Source organism: Mesoplodon mirus (genome assembly GCF_964341445.2).
Source record: "Mesoplodon mirus genome assembly, chromosome: 5".
Lineage (NCBI taxonomy): Eukaryota > Metazoa > Chordata > Mammalia > Artiodactyla > Ziphiidae > Mesoplodon > Mesoplodon mirus.
Genome location: NC_138980.1, coordinates 93,721,756 through 93,738,914, shown reverse-complemented (window position 1 = coordinate 93,738,914; position 17,159 = coordinate 93,721,756). Strand labels below are relative to the sequence as shown.

At 35.1% G+C, this 17,159-nt stretch overlaps 1 protein-coding gene across 1 annotated transcript in view; it reads right to left on the bottom strand.

The window, feature by feature from the left end:
- TMEM232 (transmembrane protein 232) overlaps nt 1-10,294 on the bottom strand; it is a gene marked incomplete at its 5' end in the record, with an annotated part of 240,883 nt that extends 230,589 nt beyond the window's left edge. Inside the window, 1 exon segment of the mRNA XM_082621232.1 lies at nt 10,227-10,294. Within this exon segment, the coding sequence (XP_082477358.1) occupies nt 10,227-10,294 (68 nt within the window).
- Between the last annotated feature and the right edge of the window lie 6,865 nt (nt 10,295-17,159).

Below are 17,159 nucleotides of genomic sequence, written 5' to 3'. Positions count from 1 at the left end.
GGACATGGGTTCAATCCCTGGTGGGGGAATTAAGATCACACATGCTGCTCAGTGCGGTCAAAAAAAAAAAAAAAAAAAAGAGTCGGTGATAATGGCCATATATATAAATTTACTCTATAAATGCCTCCCCTAAATTTATCATCCGTGATACACTGATCTTGGGTATGGGCTTTTGAAGTCAGACACTGAAAATATATTTTGTCGTTCCTGATACCTGTGTAATTGATTACAGCATTTTCATATTGTGGATATCCAACAGGCTTTATGGTATGAGGCCAGAAATTGCCACTCAGATTCACTTCTGAAAACATCATATCTATGGTTTGATATATTCTTTTATTAGGTCCTTGTTTTTCTTTAGATCTTAAATTTTGATTCAGTCTTAGCAAATGGAATACTGTCTTAAGCCCTGAAAACGCAAACCCTCCTTCTTGGTAGTTGCGAATAAAGAGAACTCTAAACAGATAAGGGGCAAGGAAGGGGGCTGTTAATAGAGACTGAATTTTGAACAGAAAACCAGTTGGAAGAAACTGAAGGCTAAAAAAAATATTTACAAGAATAAAAACCTAGTCCCTTTCCTAATGAATGTTCTTCTATTTGCAACCATTCTATTCTGCATTTAACAGTCAGTGGTCCTTTCAAGGTGGTCTGTAAGAAACAACTAAAGTTTAATGTCATCTCTTTTTAAATGTAATTATTAATACCAGAAAGGACTGACTGGTTGGCATGGGTAACAGTGCCCAAGGTGACATATTTAACTACTAAAGATAGATAACCTCTGCCTGCATTCCTTTGCTTAGAGAAGAATTTCGAACTTTGTCTATTCAAAGAGAAGTTGAAAATGGGTTCATCTTCCTCTAATTCCACAAAGAATGGTTTGATGAAATCAAGGACACTCCTTCTTGGGGAAGATCTCACCAAAATTGTAAGGGTAGCAGTATCTCCAAGAAGGAAATGGAGTAGAACCTGGCAGCACTTGTTCGCCTTCTGTAACTTGGGTGTCTGCCAGAGAACCCTAAGAATCAGCTGGCTCAGGTGGAGATAGAGATGTTAGGAAGTGGGGTCAGCAAGTCTGAGTGAACACAGCAGGGTCAGTGGAGGAATATTAATAAGAAAAACAATAATTTCAGTACTGTACATGAGCAAGGGAATAATCATCCTTTCACTATGTTTTGGAACAATCCCCTAGGATGTGGGCCATTATAGCCAACCCTTCCCTACTCATCCAACTGGATCAAGGCTTAAAAACAAATTAATTCTTAGTCAGTTGCATAGTAAATGAGTCATCTGGCAACAGAATAAAGCTGATGTGATAACCAAAGCTATGGAGCACTGCTTGGAGGCTTCATTCTAGAAGATTCACCTCAAAAAACACCCAGAAACATTTATTTCAAGGGTGAGGAAACCAGTTTAACTGCTATTAGAAGGACAAGATTATGATAAATTAATCAAGATAGACCTTCATTTCTCTTTCATGTGGAAGACCAAGATAAGCAATCCAGGCTTGATATGGCAGTTCCAGGATATTGGTATCTGACATTTTATACCTGGTTACTCTGCTATTCTCAACTTTCATTTCATGGTCTAAGATGTCTGCTCCAGCTGCTGCAATCACATCCTCATTCCAACTAAAAGGAAGAGACATGGAGAGGAACAGGAAAACATACTACTCCTTTTAAAAGGGCACAAAATGCCAGTGGTACATATCACTTCTGCTAATACATCATTGGCCAGGATTATACCCATGACCACATCTAGAAGCAACGGAAGCTGAGAACTGTATTCTTTAATGGTTGCTCATGTGTCCAAATACAACTTCTATTAATACAAAAGGAGAAAATTGGTATGGGAGAAGGGACAATTAGCAGTCTTTGCATTGGTGATCATAGTTTATCATAAATAGACTGAAATACTAGCACAAATTGCCACTCATTAAGTACTGACTGATAGTTCCTCAGATCATCATCATTGGTGCTCTATGGGACTAACTTTCAATGATATCCTTTTTGAAACAAATGGCAGGCCATGGAGGAAAGACTCATTTCATTAGAGCATCACTTTTTTGTGATCCTGACAACATCAGCTTTCTATGAGGATAAAGGGGGTAATGGACAACATTTGGGATATGATGTGCCTCCTTCCATAGCTAATGAAAAGTTTAGTGCTTTGGTGAATGTGTTGGGGGTGCAGCATGGTGAGAAGCAGACTTGAAAACATCCCAGATCTAAAGAGTTTTTAAAACATAAAAGGATAATTGTAGGAAAACATGTTTCCCAGGACAATGGAAGACTAAAGACTGAATAACTATTATAGAACACTTGGGCAATGACTCTACTTTTTCCTCTAGATTAAGCTATGAATAACTGACACTGAGTTGAGTTTAGAGGTAAGAAAAATCTGATGTCTGAAAACATTCCCCCAAATGAAGACCTTCATGATTAGTGGCTGCACTGGACATAAACATTGTGCAGAGTCTCAGACTGACTTGATGCCTGCATAACCTTCATGCCCCCAAACACTGAGCTGCCCCTCCCCTTGCACATTTGGAGTAGCAAGGGCTGGGTGACACAACTTGGAAGTATGGATGAGTGAGCACCTCTGGGGTGAATCTTGACCAAGGAAAATACTGGACAGGAGGGAGCAGAGGAGATCAATACCCCTCCTTGAGTCTCCATTTTATGGTCCATTTTGAGAGTTTTTTCTTGAAATCTGTCTTGATAAATTCCAAATGTCAAGTATGGAAAAGGCTCTGCTGTGTCTCTTTAAGGCAAGTTGTGATTTAGTGATCAGGGTGGTAATACATCAAGCCTTTTTGCCTCATTTTCCTTTTTTTTTTTTTCCAGCTTCACTGAATTGAATTTGTATACCACAAATCTAGTATTAAAATATTAATCCTCTTCTCATATCCTGCCATTTACAGATTTGAGCCAAGACAGTGTTGTACGCACAAGTATAAGAGGACTGTGGTTTCTAAGATCTTGCAAGATCCTACTTACTTTATACAGATAATCTCATAAGTAGCTGCTGATATCGCATTTGGGGCAATTCATCCTAAAGGAAATTACACTGCAATATATACTGAATGTGTTCATGCTCGTTATGGCCTCCCAGCTCCTAAATTACCATATTTTTGGCTAAATCATTTGTAGCCAACCCAAATGCTACAAGTACAGATGTCCTAGGTTAAAATTAACAGACTTAATTACAAGGTCTCAACCATTAGAATTTCACTTAAAAGATTATAGTAATTCAGATAATTGAAAAAGACTACAGATCACAGATCAAATAAACAAATGACAAGAATATAAATATGAGTGTAGAAAAGTTTCTTCCTGCTTCTGACAGCACAAATTTAGAGCCCACACTATAGAGCTATATGGTATTATAAATGTATATATATCAAAATCATTATATACATATATACTATAAATATATAATATTTTAAATATTTAGAGCACATTTGTAGAGCACATTTTACTAAATACAAAAGTCAAAAACATTAATAAAAAGGAAAAATTTCAGGCTTTGACATTTCAGGAAGCTTTGAAGACTACAGTCTCCAGATTAAAAAAAAAACAAAAACCCTCAAGAGCAGCTTCTGTGAGAAAGATATAAAATAACCTTTGGTCCAGAAATGGGTGGACTTCAGTACCTCACTTGAAGGATTTACATGGAGCCCTACATGCGTCTCCAACAGAACCCACACTAAGCCTGCAAAGCTCTTGTTTCTAAGAAGAATAAGTGAAGCAAATACAGTACAAGGTCTATGACAATTCAGGCAACACATTAAAAAACCAAACGTAATGTCTTTTCATGCAAGATATCAAGATCTCCGCTTCATCTCAAACAGCTGATGCCAGGGGCAGAATCTGGTTTACCTTGATACAAGAGGCCACTGATACAAAACAAAGCGTGTTTTCTAAATGACTGCAAAGTAAGAAAAAAAAAATCCAGGATTTTCAAGGTGGGGAAAAGTTATAGGAGACTCCCTCCACATTGACTAAATATCCGAGGTAAGAGCAATCAGAACAAATCGCTATCCCTTCTCCCAACCTCAGGGAGCTGTAGAAAAGGCCGCCTTGCTGCTCCACAGAGAAGGAAAGAGAAAGAAAAAAAATACACACACACACACACACACACACACACACACACACATATCTGAGAAGATTAGTCTCAACATAGATTTATACCCCATTCACTGGATCAACACAAATTATAAAACCATCATACTTATTTCCACAATATGCTAAAAGTATGTACAGGCAACCAGAAACTATAAGTCTACATAGAAGATTTGAAGAAAAATAAATGAATTGCTAGAAATGTAAGATATAGTTTTTAAAATTCAATGTATAAATTGGTAACAAGAGAGAGTTAGTCATGGGAAAAGAGCACATATCAGAATAAATTATTCAAAATACAGTAGAGACGAAAATATAGAAAATGGAGACAAAATAAAAGATGTGAAATATAAAATGAGATCGTCTAATATACATTCAATCAACAGTCTCAGAAGAAAAGAGAGAATGGGTTGTCAAGGTAATATCTAAAGGAACAATATCTGATATTTTTTCAGGAATGACAAGAGACACAGTCCACAGATACAAAAGGTGCAAGAAATCCAAGTAGAATATTTTAAAAAATACATTCTAACACAACATAGTAAAATTGCAGAATACAAGAGAATAAGAAATTTTTTAAAGCACCCAAAGTTGGGGAAAACAGATTAAACTTTAAAGAAATAGCATCAAAATTTCAGCTAACTTCCCAACAGCACTAATGGAAGCTGTTAGTGGAACGATATCATCAATGTTCTGGTGGGAAAAAACAATAAAAGTTATAACAGACCAAAGACAATTCCATGTTCAGTTTTAAATTTCTTCCAAAAATAAGAATAAAATAAAGGTATATTCAGACTAACAAAAACTAAGATTTTTCTCAACAACGAAATCTCACTAAGCAAAGTTCAAAAAGTTGTAGATCTGGGGCTTCCCTGGCAGTCCAGTGGTTAAGACTCCACGCTTCCACTGCAGGGGGCACAGGTTTGATCCCTGGTTGGGGAACTAGGATCCCCACATGCTGCGCAGCACGGCCAAAACAAAAAGTTGTACATCGGGCAAAAGAAAAACCCGATCTAAGAAGTAACAAAGAATGAAAAGCAAGGAAAGTGATGAACAATAAATAAAATATAAAGGAAAATTAACTGCTTAAAATAGTAATGAAGTCTAATGAGATTAAAAAAAACACACAAAATACAATTTAAGTGTCAGATAAGGTTTCAAAAAAGATCATGCTTAATCATGAAATGTTTATTCTTTTTAAATTGAGACTGAGATAAACATGTTTAGAATTAATGAGAGAATTTAGCAGTATTTCCATATGTAAAATCAATACACAAAAATCAATTGTCTTTCTTCTGGCAGCAGTTAGAGAAGACATTTTTTTTAATATGTGCATAAAACTTACAGAAGGCTCACAAATACCAAATACAGAGAAAGAAATCTAAGAAAAGATAGACAGTACCTCTATAAAAATTTACATCTAACTAAGAAGATAAAAGACCTGTACTGGGAAAACTAAGACACTGATGAAAGAAATTAAAGATGACACAGATAGAAAGATATACTGTGTTTATGGATTAGAGGAATTAATATTGTGAAAATGACCAAAATACCCAAGGCAATCTACAGATTCATTGCAATCCATATCAAAATACCAATGGCAATTTTCACATTAGAACAAATAATTTTAAAATTTGTATGGAAATACAAGAGACCCTGAATAGCCAAAACAATCTTGAGAAAGAAGAATAGAGCTGGAGGTGTCACACTGCCTGACTTCACAGACAAAACTACAAATCTACAGTAATCAAAATAGCATGGTATTGGCACAAAAACAGACACATAGATCAATGGAAAAGAATAGAGAACCCAGAAATAATCCCATGCGCTTATGGCCAACTAATCTATGACAAAGGAGGCAAGAACACGCAATGGGGAAAAGACAGTCTCTTTAATAAGTGATGCTGGGAAAACTGGACAGCCACATATAAAAGAATGAAATTAAACATTTTCTCACACCATAAACAAAATTAATTCAAAATGGATTAAAGACCTAAATGTAAGAGTGGAAACTGTAAAACTCCTAGAAGAAAACATAGGCAGAAAACTCTTTAACATAAATTGTTGCAATATTTTTTTGGATATTTCTCCTAAGGCAAAGGAAACAAAAGCAAAAATAAACAAATGGAACCTAATTAAACTTAAAAACTTTTGCCCAACAAAGGAAACCATCAACAAAAAGAAACAACAACCTACTGAATAGGAGAAAATATTTGCAAATGATATGACTGATAAAGGGTTAATATCCAAAATACATAAACAGCTCATATAACTCAATATCAAAAAAGCCAAACATCTTGATTAAAAAATATGCAGAAGACCTGAATAGACATTTTTCCAAAGAAGACATACAGATGGCCAACAGGCACATGAAAAGATGCTTAATAGCCCTAATCAGAGAAATGCAGATCAAAACTACAATGAGGTATCACCTCACACTTGTCTGAATGTCTATCATCAAAAAGACCACAAATAACAAATGTTGGCGAGGATGTGGAGAAAAGGAAACCCTTGTACAATGTTGGTAGGAATGTAAATTGGTGCAGTCACTGTGAAAAACAATGTGGAAGTTCCTCAAAAAACTAAAAGAAGAACTACCACATGATCAAGCAATTCCACTCCCAGGTATACATCTAAAGAAAATGAAAACACTGACTTGTTCTGGCATTGTTTGGTTTTTCTTTTGTTTTGTTTTTTTTTTTTTTTAGCCAACCCACGCGGCTTGTGGGATCTTAGTTCCCCAACCAGGGACGGAACCACACCTTTGACAGTGAAAGCGCAGAGTCCTAACCACTGGATCACCAGGGAATTCCCCCAAAATACTAATTTGAAAAGATACATTCATCTCAATGTTCACTGGCAGCATTTACAACAACCAAGATATGAAAGCAACCTAAGTGTTCATCAATAGATGAATGGATAAAGAATATGTGGTATATACATATAATGGACTACTACTCAGCCATAAAAATTAATGAAACATTGCTGTTTGCAACACGGATGAACCTGGAGGTTATTATGCTTAGTGAAATAAGTCAGAGAGAGACAAATACTGTATGTTATCACTTATATTTGGAGAATAAAAAATAAAACAAACATAAACGTAACAAAACAGAAACAGACTCACAGATATAGAGAACAAACTAGAGATTACTAGTGAGGAGAAGAAAGGAGGTAGGGGCAAGATAGAGGTAGGGGATTAAGACATACAAACTACTATGTATAAAATAAATAAGCTACCAGGATATATTGTACAGCACAGGGAATATAAATAAAAAAACTTTAAAAGCAGTATAATCTCTAAAAATTTTGAATCACTATGTTCTACACCTGAAACTAATATTGCAGTCAACTACACCTCAATAAATTATTTTTTAATTTTTAAATAGAATATGCAGGATATCACTGAAGAAGAAGAAACTTGGAAAAATCTATGTTGACTATTAAATGTTATCACTAAGTGACAGTCATTAAAGTAGTGTGGTATTAATAGTAAAAAGGGAGGCCAGTGAAACAGAAAAGAGAGCCCAGAAACATACCCACTATATGTGGACACTTGATTTACATAACTGTTGTACTAGAGAAATAGTGAAGAAGGATGTTCTTTTCAATACATGGCGTTGATCAAGCTCGTATGTACATTAAAAAAAGGGAAACTGGACCTGCGCTTAACACCACTAACAAAAATCATTTCCATATGTATTAAAGATAAAACAGTAAGATTTTTTTAAAAATGATGTATAACAATATCTACATGATCTTGTGGTAGAGACAGATTTTATAACCAAAATACAAAAATGACTAATCATTAGACAGAACTAATAAGTTCTGTTTACTAAATGGCATATACAACAATTCCATTCCTAGTTATGTACTTTAGGAAACAGACTGGAAAATACAACTTTTTTAGTTATTATTATCATTTTTTGGTTGCGTTGGGTCTTCGTTGCGGCGCGCAGCCTTTCTCTAGTTGCGGCGAGCAGGGGCTACTTTTCATTGCGGTGCACAGGCTTCTCATTGCGGTGGCTTCTCTTGTTGCGGAGCACGGGCTCTAGGCAAGCAGGCTTCAGTAGCTGTGGCTCGCGGGCTCTAGAGCGCAGGCTCAGTAGTTGTGGCGCACGGGCTTAGCTGCTCTGCAGCATGTGCGATCTTCCCGGACCAGGGCTCAAACCCATGTCACCTGCTTTGGTAGGCGGATTCTTAACCACTGCACCACCAGGGAAGCCCAGGAAAATGCAATTTTACATTCTTGTATGTTAAAGTACAAAAATGAATGGAAATAATATATGCCACAATTACTATAATTGGAAGGACATGTGGTCAAAGAGCTTCAAGTTTATCTGCTGATCTATTCTTTATTAAAGAAAAATATTTGAATCAAACATAACAATATGTCAACACATAAGTTTTATTATGTATTCTATCATGTTCTTTAAGTTTGTAAAAATTTCTTAAAATCACAATCAATTTTTAAATTATCAACAAACTTTGATCTAGTAACTTAATTTCAGAAACTTTATCCCAAGGAAATAATTTGAAATGCAGAAAAATATTCTATCGTGGTTTAATTTGAAATAGACAAGCACTTAGAAATAACTAAAATGCTTCACAATTCAGTAGTTATTGAATACTTTCTCTCATGCATTTCATGGATTATTATGGCAAATTAAAAGACTATGATTTAAAATCTACAAACAATAAATGCTGGAGAGGGTGTGGAGAAAAGGGAACCATCCTACACTGTTGGAGGGAATGTAAAATGGTACAGCCACTATGGAGAACAGTATGGAGGTTCCTTAAAAAACTACAAATAGAACTACCATATGACCCAGCAATTCCACTACTGGGCATATACCCTGAGAAAACCATAATTGAAAAAGAGTCATGTACCAAAATGTTCATTGCAGCTCTATTTACAACAGCCAGGAGATGGAAACAACCTAAGTGTCCATCATCGGATGAATGGATAAAGAAGATGTGGCACATGTATACAATGGAATATTACTCAGCCATAAAAAGAAACGAAATTGAGTTATTTGTAGTGAGGTGGATGGACCTAGAGTCTGTCATACAGAGTGAAGTAAGTCAGAAAGAGAAAGACAAATACCGTACGCTAACACATATATATGGAATTTAAGAAAAAAATGTCATGAAGAACCTAGGGGTAAGACAGGAATAAAGACACAGACCTACTAGAGAATGGACTTGAGGATATGGGGAGGGGGAAGGGTAAGCTGTGACAAAGTGAGAGAGTGGCATGGACATATATACACTACCAAACCTAAAATAGATAGCTAGTGGGAAGCAGCCGCATAGCACAGGGAGATCAGCTCTGTGCTTTGTGACCACCTAGAGGGGTGGGAGAGGGAGGGTGGGAGGGAGGGAGATGCAAGAGGGAAGAGATATGGGAACACATGTATGTGTATAACTGATTCACTTTGTTATAAAGCAGAAACTAACACACCATTGTAAAGCAATTATACTCCAATAAAAAAGTTTAAAATTAATTAATTAATTTTTAAAAAAAGAGAGACTATGATTATAGGGACTTCCCTGGTGGCGCAGTGGTTAAGAATGCCAATGTCCCCTGCCAATGCCAATGCAGGGGACACGGGTTTGAGCCCTGATCTGGGAAGATCCCACATGCCTTGGAACCACTAAGCCCATGCACCACAACTACTGAAGCCCACGTGCCTAGAGCCCGTGCTCCACAACAAGAGAAGCCACTGCAAGAGATGCGCACGCACTGCAACATAGAGTAGCCCCCGCTCACCGCAACTAGGAAAAGCCCACGCACAGCAACAAAGACCCAACGCAGCCAAAAATTAATTAACTAATTTTAAAAAAACACTGATTATAGAAAAAATGCTTAGTTTAAAAAGTATAGAATTCAAAATTTTATAAATATATGATCTTTACAAATAATCATTACAAAAAATCATTCCAAAGCTATTTATTTATAAAATAGTAAACCTTAACATTTTTATTCTTAGATATCGAACTATGAGTGATTATTTTTTACTGTTCAATTTTCTGTAACCTTCTAAATTCTACAATATATATGGGTCTACTACTTTAACAATATGAAATTTTTTTCAAACTTACTTTGATTTTTCATAAGAGGAAGATACTACTCCATATTTATTAATCACAGATGATTTGTTAGCAGGCATGTTCACAGATCGTAAACCTAAAGAGAAATATTAAATTTTATATTAGAATACAAATGCACTCACAGTACCAAATAATGCACGTCACACAAATTCATGATTTATGGGGAAAAGGGTGGCAACAAAAAAAAAATCAAGCTTAAAGGCAAAATTATATTAAGGAAGAATTTAAACTGTCAGACCTAGGAGTCAAACCCAACTTTGAACTGAAAGTCCATGTTATTTCTATGATGTTACTATTATAAACTTATCCTTTCATATAATATTCAGTCTTTATTATACTTAACAGTTTTATCAGCAAAACCACTGAAAGAACAGCACAGCATAGTAGTTAAGAGAATATAACCAGACTAACTGATTTACTTAACTGTGACTGTCTCCTCACTTGTACAATGGGAATAGTACCTCCTTATAGAGTTGTGGGAAGAAATAAATAGCTCAATGTATGTAGATCGGTTAGAAAAGAACCTGGTATATGGGAAGCTTTACCTAAGTGCTTGTGATAATCATTAGATTACAAGTAACTTTAAAAAAAAAGAGAAAGCATGGTAAAGTACTTTTTATGTCTGTTTTTTGCCATTTAGATTACGCTTCCTCTGCTTGCTTTCACATCCAGATTTATTTCCCTCTTGAAGTATATCTGAGCACATTTATGAGTATGACCAAAACTAGGACATACTACCTGTATTTAGCAGAGTATCAAACACGTAATGAAGTAATTGGATAGTCATACTTACATTGAATTATTTTTCATTTCATTTTTTAAGATAGCCAATTTTTAAAACTGATGAGTCAAGGTTCTGGCAGGAAACAGCACCCTCAAATGGGGTAACTGAATAAAGAGACTTTCCAAAGATGTGGGCAGAGTTATTCAAGAAAAAAATATATAGTTTAAAAAAACCCAAGATGGTGCCATCCTCAGGGGTAGGCAAGAAGAGGGTGAACTGTCACTACTCTCGGGACTAAGGGGAACAGAGACCCAGAAAGAACAGCTGTAGGAGAGTGGTGCTTAATAAAAATCTTTGGCCTTTGGTGGAGAGATGCAACCGATCTGAGGCTGCCTGCTAAGAAGGAGCCTTCCTGCACTCCACTCCAGTCATCTACCTGTGCTTCCCATTTGCTAAACCAAACTAGAAGCCAGAAGGTTCAGGGCAAAGTGGAGAAGGATGGAAGGTAGATCTGGAGGGGCAATGGGAAAATATCCAGCAAAACAGATTATAAACATAAAACATCATTTTTTATTGCTATTGGTTACAGCAAGGTCTGCTTCTTATAATCTGTATCCATTAGGATATAGAGCAAATGTATTTTTAAGTTAGCAGCTGCACTGAGCTATTACAGGAATATAATTCAGAGTTGGCCTAACTTTAATATAAAATACAAGTTATTTTCAAGTAGGATTGATATATTCAAGAGTTTCTTTTTTTTAACAGTTAACATCACATTGAATATTTTCATCTTAAAAGGCACTTAGGAAAATAACTGCAAACAATTATTAATGAATTCATGATACAATACATGTAAACACAGAATAAAGATGTAGAAACAATTTGACAAATCTAGTAATAAATGTTACAAATTACATAAGTACATAAGTATTCATTATGAATCATATAAAATTATGAAGATAGATGTTTAAGTAGACTAGGTAGACAAACTCTGCAAAAGACGAAGGAACCCCAGCACTCATAAAACATTACATATTTCAGAAATAGAGCTTAGAAATACAAACGTCAGTCAGACATACTCTTAGATAAATTTAAAGCATTTAATGCCAAATGAATAGAAAGTAAAAGGTACAGGCCACCCAGAGGAAAATAATTGATGGGAAAGTGAATTGAAGGCAAATGGGTCTTTATGTGCTTGTGTTAGGCATATTGACCTAGAGCTTTTAGCTGTCTCCTGATATATTTCAGAGGACTGACTATGATTAGTCATACTTTTTGAAATTGCAAAAGTTAGAGACTAATTATTTTAGAAATTCTCCCTTGATCACTGAACCTACTATCCAAAGAGTCCTCACATCTGTGGGTAAAAGTGGTGGGTATTCGCACCATCTACTCAACATGCAAGTTCCACAACACCCTGTTGATGAGACTTCCCCAGACTGGATGGGTAGAAAATGTCAAATTGCTGTAAAAGACATGCTTACTTTCGATTTCTGGCGTATCTTAGGAGTACCTACCTTGGGAGTAAAAGTGCTTAATGAACACTAGTTTACGAACCACTATTTGAATAGTACTGTGATATATGAGCGAGATAATAAGACTCCCTAATGTATTTTATTAGTTATGATTGCTTTTGACTAAGAGTAAAAGAAACAGTAACCAAATAATCTCAAATTTCCGAAAAGAAAAGATCAAAGTCCTCAGAAATGTCCCCCATAGAGATATTGGAATTAAACGCTCAGTCAGGTAACTAAACAAAGAAAATAAGATTTAAAATGACTTCCCTTCTCCCCCCGCCAAAAAAAACCCTCAAAAAATAGAACATAAAAATGTTATCAACTTTCACAAAAGTTTTAGTCTTTCCATAAGAATATTCTTCAAATTCTCAGTACCTTCCAAAACCTTAAGTCATCATCAAGGAATTGTTATTGTTACTATGATCGTATGTGCAGCAGGGCTTTTTTGCACTGTATTAATATAACCAGAGTCACACATATTAATCATTAGTCAAGCTAAAACATTCAGCTTCTAATACACTATTTGATAAAATGGTTTTTTGAACCATTTATTAAAGCCTACAGGAGAGATCATCTGTACCATTTTTATGCCTCCCCAGTACAGTTATATGTAGTGATGTTGACTTTTCCGAACTGTATAGAAGGGGACAAACACAGTTGCCTATCTCATGCTCTTTAGTAACCTTATGAGACAGTGGGGGACCTGGTACCCTTCACTGCAGTGCTTGCACCTGGACAAACATCTCCAGCAAAAGAATACAAAGAAATTATAAGGGACTAAAAATAACTGCATGCATGCACATTTGGGGCAAATTACGAACAATTAGATACAAAAAGGCCACAAATCAACTGTCATCTCTGAGGTGCCAAGAGGAAAAGCAGGGTACCCATGCATGATCCCTGCACACAGCACCACCAAGGGGGTGGGCAGACGACCTAAGCCACCCCTCCAGCCCCACCTACGGATCCGCCCCTAACCCTCACCCCACTTAAGGAACCTGCCCGCCCTCCTCTGGGAAAGTGAGCAAGGGCGCCTGTTTTTGTTTTCACTCCCTTGTGCTGCCTGAATTCTTCATCTGGCCTCATCAATTTCTATTGATTTAAGATTCCAAGGACCAGAGCCAGTAACACCCAGATCACCTTAAAACAGGAATAGAAAATTAAAGTGAGGCCAAATTATTTTTAGTTTTATGCTATCAAATACAAAAACTCATTTCATTTATACTGCTGGGAAATCACAATTAAATGTAAAGAGATTAAAATGGACTTGTTAAATTGGATTATTTCACATTTAGATCACTGTCAAGAAATAATCATGTTTCCTGAATTAGCAAAATGTGATGTAAATGTAAAAATGAGCTTTTTTATAAGTTAAATAGATCTTTACAATTTAAATATCCTTTTATTCTCTATGGTACCCAAAGATGCAGGGTACTGACCGAGTTTGTGGATTGAAATGGAAACAAAATCTTATGTGAATAAAACTGATCTTAAAGACTGGATCAAAAGATCTTAAAATTGATCTTTTTAGATAAAGTCTTCCCTCAAATTCTGAAAAGAAAGGTTAAAAAAAAAAATCAGGGACTTCCCTGGTGCCACAGTGGTTAAGAATCCGCCTGCCAATGCAGGGGACACGGGTTCGAGCCCTGGTCCGTGAAGATGCCATGTGCTGTGGAGCCACTAAGCCCATGTGCCACAATTACTGAGCCTGCACTCTAGAGCTCTCGAGCCCGCGAGCCACAACTACTGAAGCCCGCGCGCCTAGAGGCTGTGCTGTGCAACGAGAAAAGCCACAGCAATAAGAAGCCTGCGCACCGCAACTAGAGAAAGCCCACGCGCAGCAACGGAGACCCAACGCAGCCAAAGATAAATTAATTAATTTTTAAAAAAATCATCATTTTTGACATCAACTATTCTAAGACCTGCCTCTTCTCTTGCTCTAATTTCTTAGCATATACAGCATTCCACTAAAGAGTATGATCTGCAGTGATTCATGTTTTCTCTACCACCTTCCAGAGATGATTTTCAATAATTTAAATAGATTGTGAATATTTACCTTGCATATTTATCTGAAGTGGGCAAATAAACAACTTGTTTTACCTTTTACTTACATCAGACGTTATTTTTATATTAAATGATATTTACCCTTATATTTATTCCAGTGCACAAAACACGTCTGGAATTCTGTTATCCCAATGCTGAGATAATCTTTCCAAGGCTGACAATCATCTCCAGGTGGACAATTCAATTATGAGTTTTTCAGTACTGATCTCATTGATCCTTCTATAGTTACTGACTCTGTCTACCATCCCTTCTAGAAATAAATGTCGTTTTCATTTATTATGACATTCCTCCCTTGGCTTGTCTCCCTGCCTCTGTGAAGTCTCCTTATCAGTAATAGATAAGTGTGCAAGTGCAGGAATCAACAGCTTACTTTAAATTCTGTTTCCAGCACAGATTATGTCTGTTACTGTGCAAATTACTTAACTTTCAGATGCCTCAGTTTCCTCATCTATAATATAAATGTAATGTAAACATAAATATGAATATAAAAGTGTCTTCTGTCCTTATTATCCAAGTGGAGAGTACAGCTCATTACTATTTGTTCTTTGTGTAATACTCTTCTAACTAATCATATAAATGTGTTAAGTAATAAACACTTTAGACAAAATTATTACATAATTAATACAAAGTATGGATAGAATTGATAATTGTTAAATCTGGCTTAAAAGTAAATGGGGATTCATCTACTAGTCTCCCAACTTTTCTTTTCTGCATGATTTTAAGCTTTTATAATCATATATGTGTGTGTATGTGTGTATATATATATATATATATATATACACACACACACACACACACACACATATATATATATATATATATTATTTTTTTTTTTGGTCACACCATGAGGCTTGCAGGATCTTAGTTCCCCGACCAGGGATTGAACCCTGGCCCTTGGCAATGAAAGCACCAAGTCCTAACCACTGCACCACCAAGGAATTCCCTATAATAAAATATTTTAAAGTACTGGTTCACAATTACATAGATTTAATCAATTTTTCTCAGCATTTAACTAAAAATCACAAGGCCACCATATTTATATATAGATATAGTATATGCTATATATCAAATTTACTCTAAATGTTAATAAACCAAAAAAAGACATAATATCTAACATTAACACCAAAAGAATAACCAGAACACTTGAACAAAAACTACTTTAAAACTGCTAATAAAATTATTTAGTTTGTCGTTTTCTTTTACTCTTATGCTCATTCTTTCTCTCCAGAATAACTTTCTAAGGCTTTTCATAATGTTACTATTTTTATGCCTTTTTAGAGTTTCAACAATATTATCAGATTTTATACAAAAAGAAATAAATTTTTAGATCATCCAAAGTTCCAGGATCTGGGTCAGTATGGGAAAATAAATTCATAGGGAAATCTTACCTATTAACATAGGTGCAAAAATTCTTAAGGAAACCAAATCCAGCAATACCAATAAAAAATAGTTCTTTATAACTGAGGAAGGTTAGTCTCAAAAGAGTGAAGATAATTTAATACTATAAAATCTATTGTTGTAGACTATAACATTGATGGATTTAAGGCAAAAAAGTAGAAAATATTTTTATATATGCCAAAGAATAATTCAATTAAATCCAGTTTCCACTCATGATTATAAAAACAAACAAAAACTCTACAAGTTAGGATTAGGAGTTTTACTCAATTTAATTAAAGGTATCTAGGACAAACTAAAAGAATCATGATAATTAACAAGAAAACTTTAGGAGCTTTATCTAAAAAGCCAAGAACAACACAAGAATATCCATTATTATTGCCACTCTTCAACATTTTATAGGTAGTCCTAGCCAACAAAAATATAAGGAAAAAAGAGGCATAAACATGGGAAAAGAGGAACAGTATATTTACTTGAAAAATACTTGCATAAAAATCTCAGAAGAATCTGCACATACAAAATATAGATTACATTCAATTAAAAAAGATGTATGAATAAACAATTAATATAGAAAAATTAGTGATATGGGTTTCAGTTCCAGAAAAGATGACCAATTAACATAGGCTTTGGATCCTGTCTTTAAAAACAACTTCGTAGGACTAAGAAGGAATATTGAAATCCAAGAAATTATAAGGGAAAAAACCCTGAGCTAATGTACAGGGGGAAATGAAAGGCTATTAGGAATTGGTTGTATATGGGTAGAGAAAGAAGTATTGATAGTTAGCCAGTGTGGCTCTGAGAAAATAAATTAGTAAAATGTAGTGTGAGCTATGCTTTCTTAACTATTTGTAAGTCCAGTAGGCAACAAAAAGAAAATCAGCAAAGGCATAGAAGATTTAAATAGTATAATTAATATGATGCACACAGAATTCTGCATTCAATCATTAGAGAATATCATTTTTCCCAAGCACACAAGTACAATTATCTAAAAATTCTAGTCTAAAGCAAGTCTTAAATTACAAAGAGTAGGTAATCTACATGAGTAGATTATAATCCTGATATCAAAACACAGTTAAATTAGAAAATTGTAATAAAAAGATAAATTAACTCTCCATATATTGGAAATAAAAAACAATTCTAAGTCATATATTGGAAATAAAAAACAATTCTAAGTCACCTGTGGATCAAAACAAAAAAAACGGAATTTCAAAAACACTTAAAACT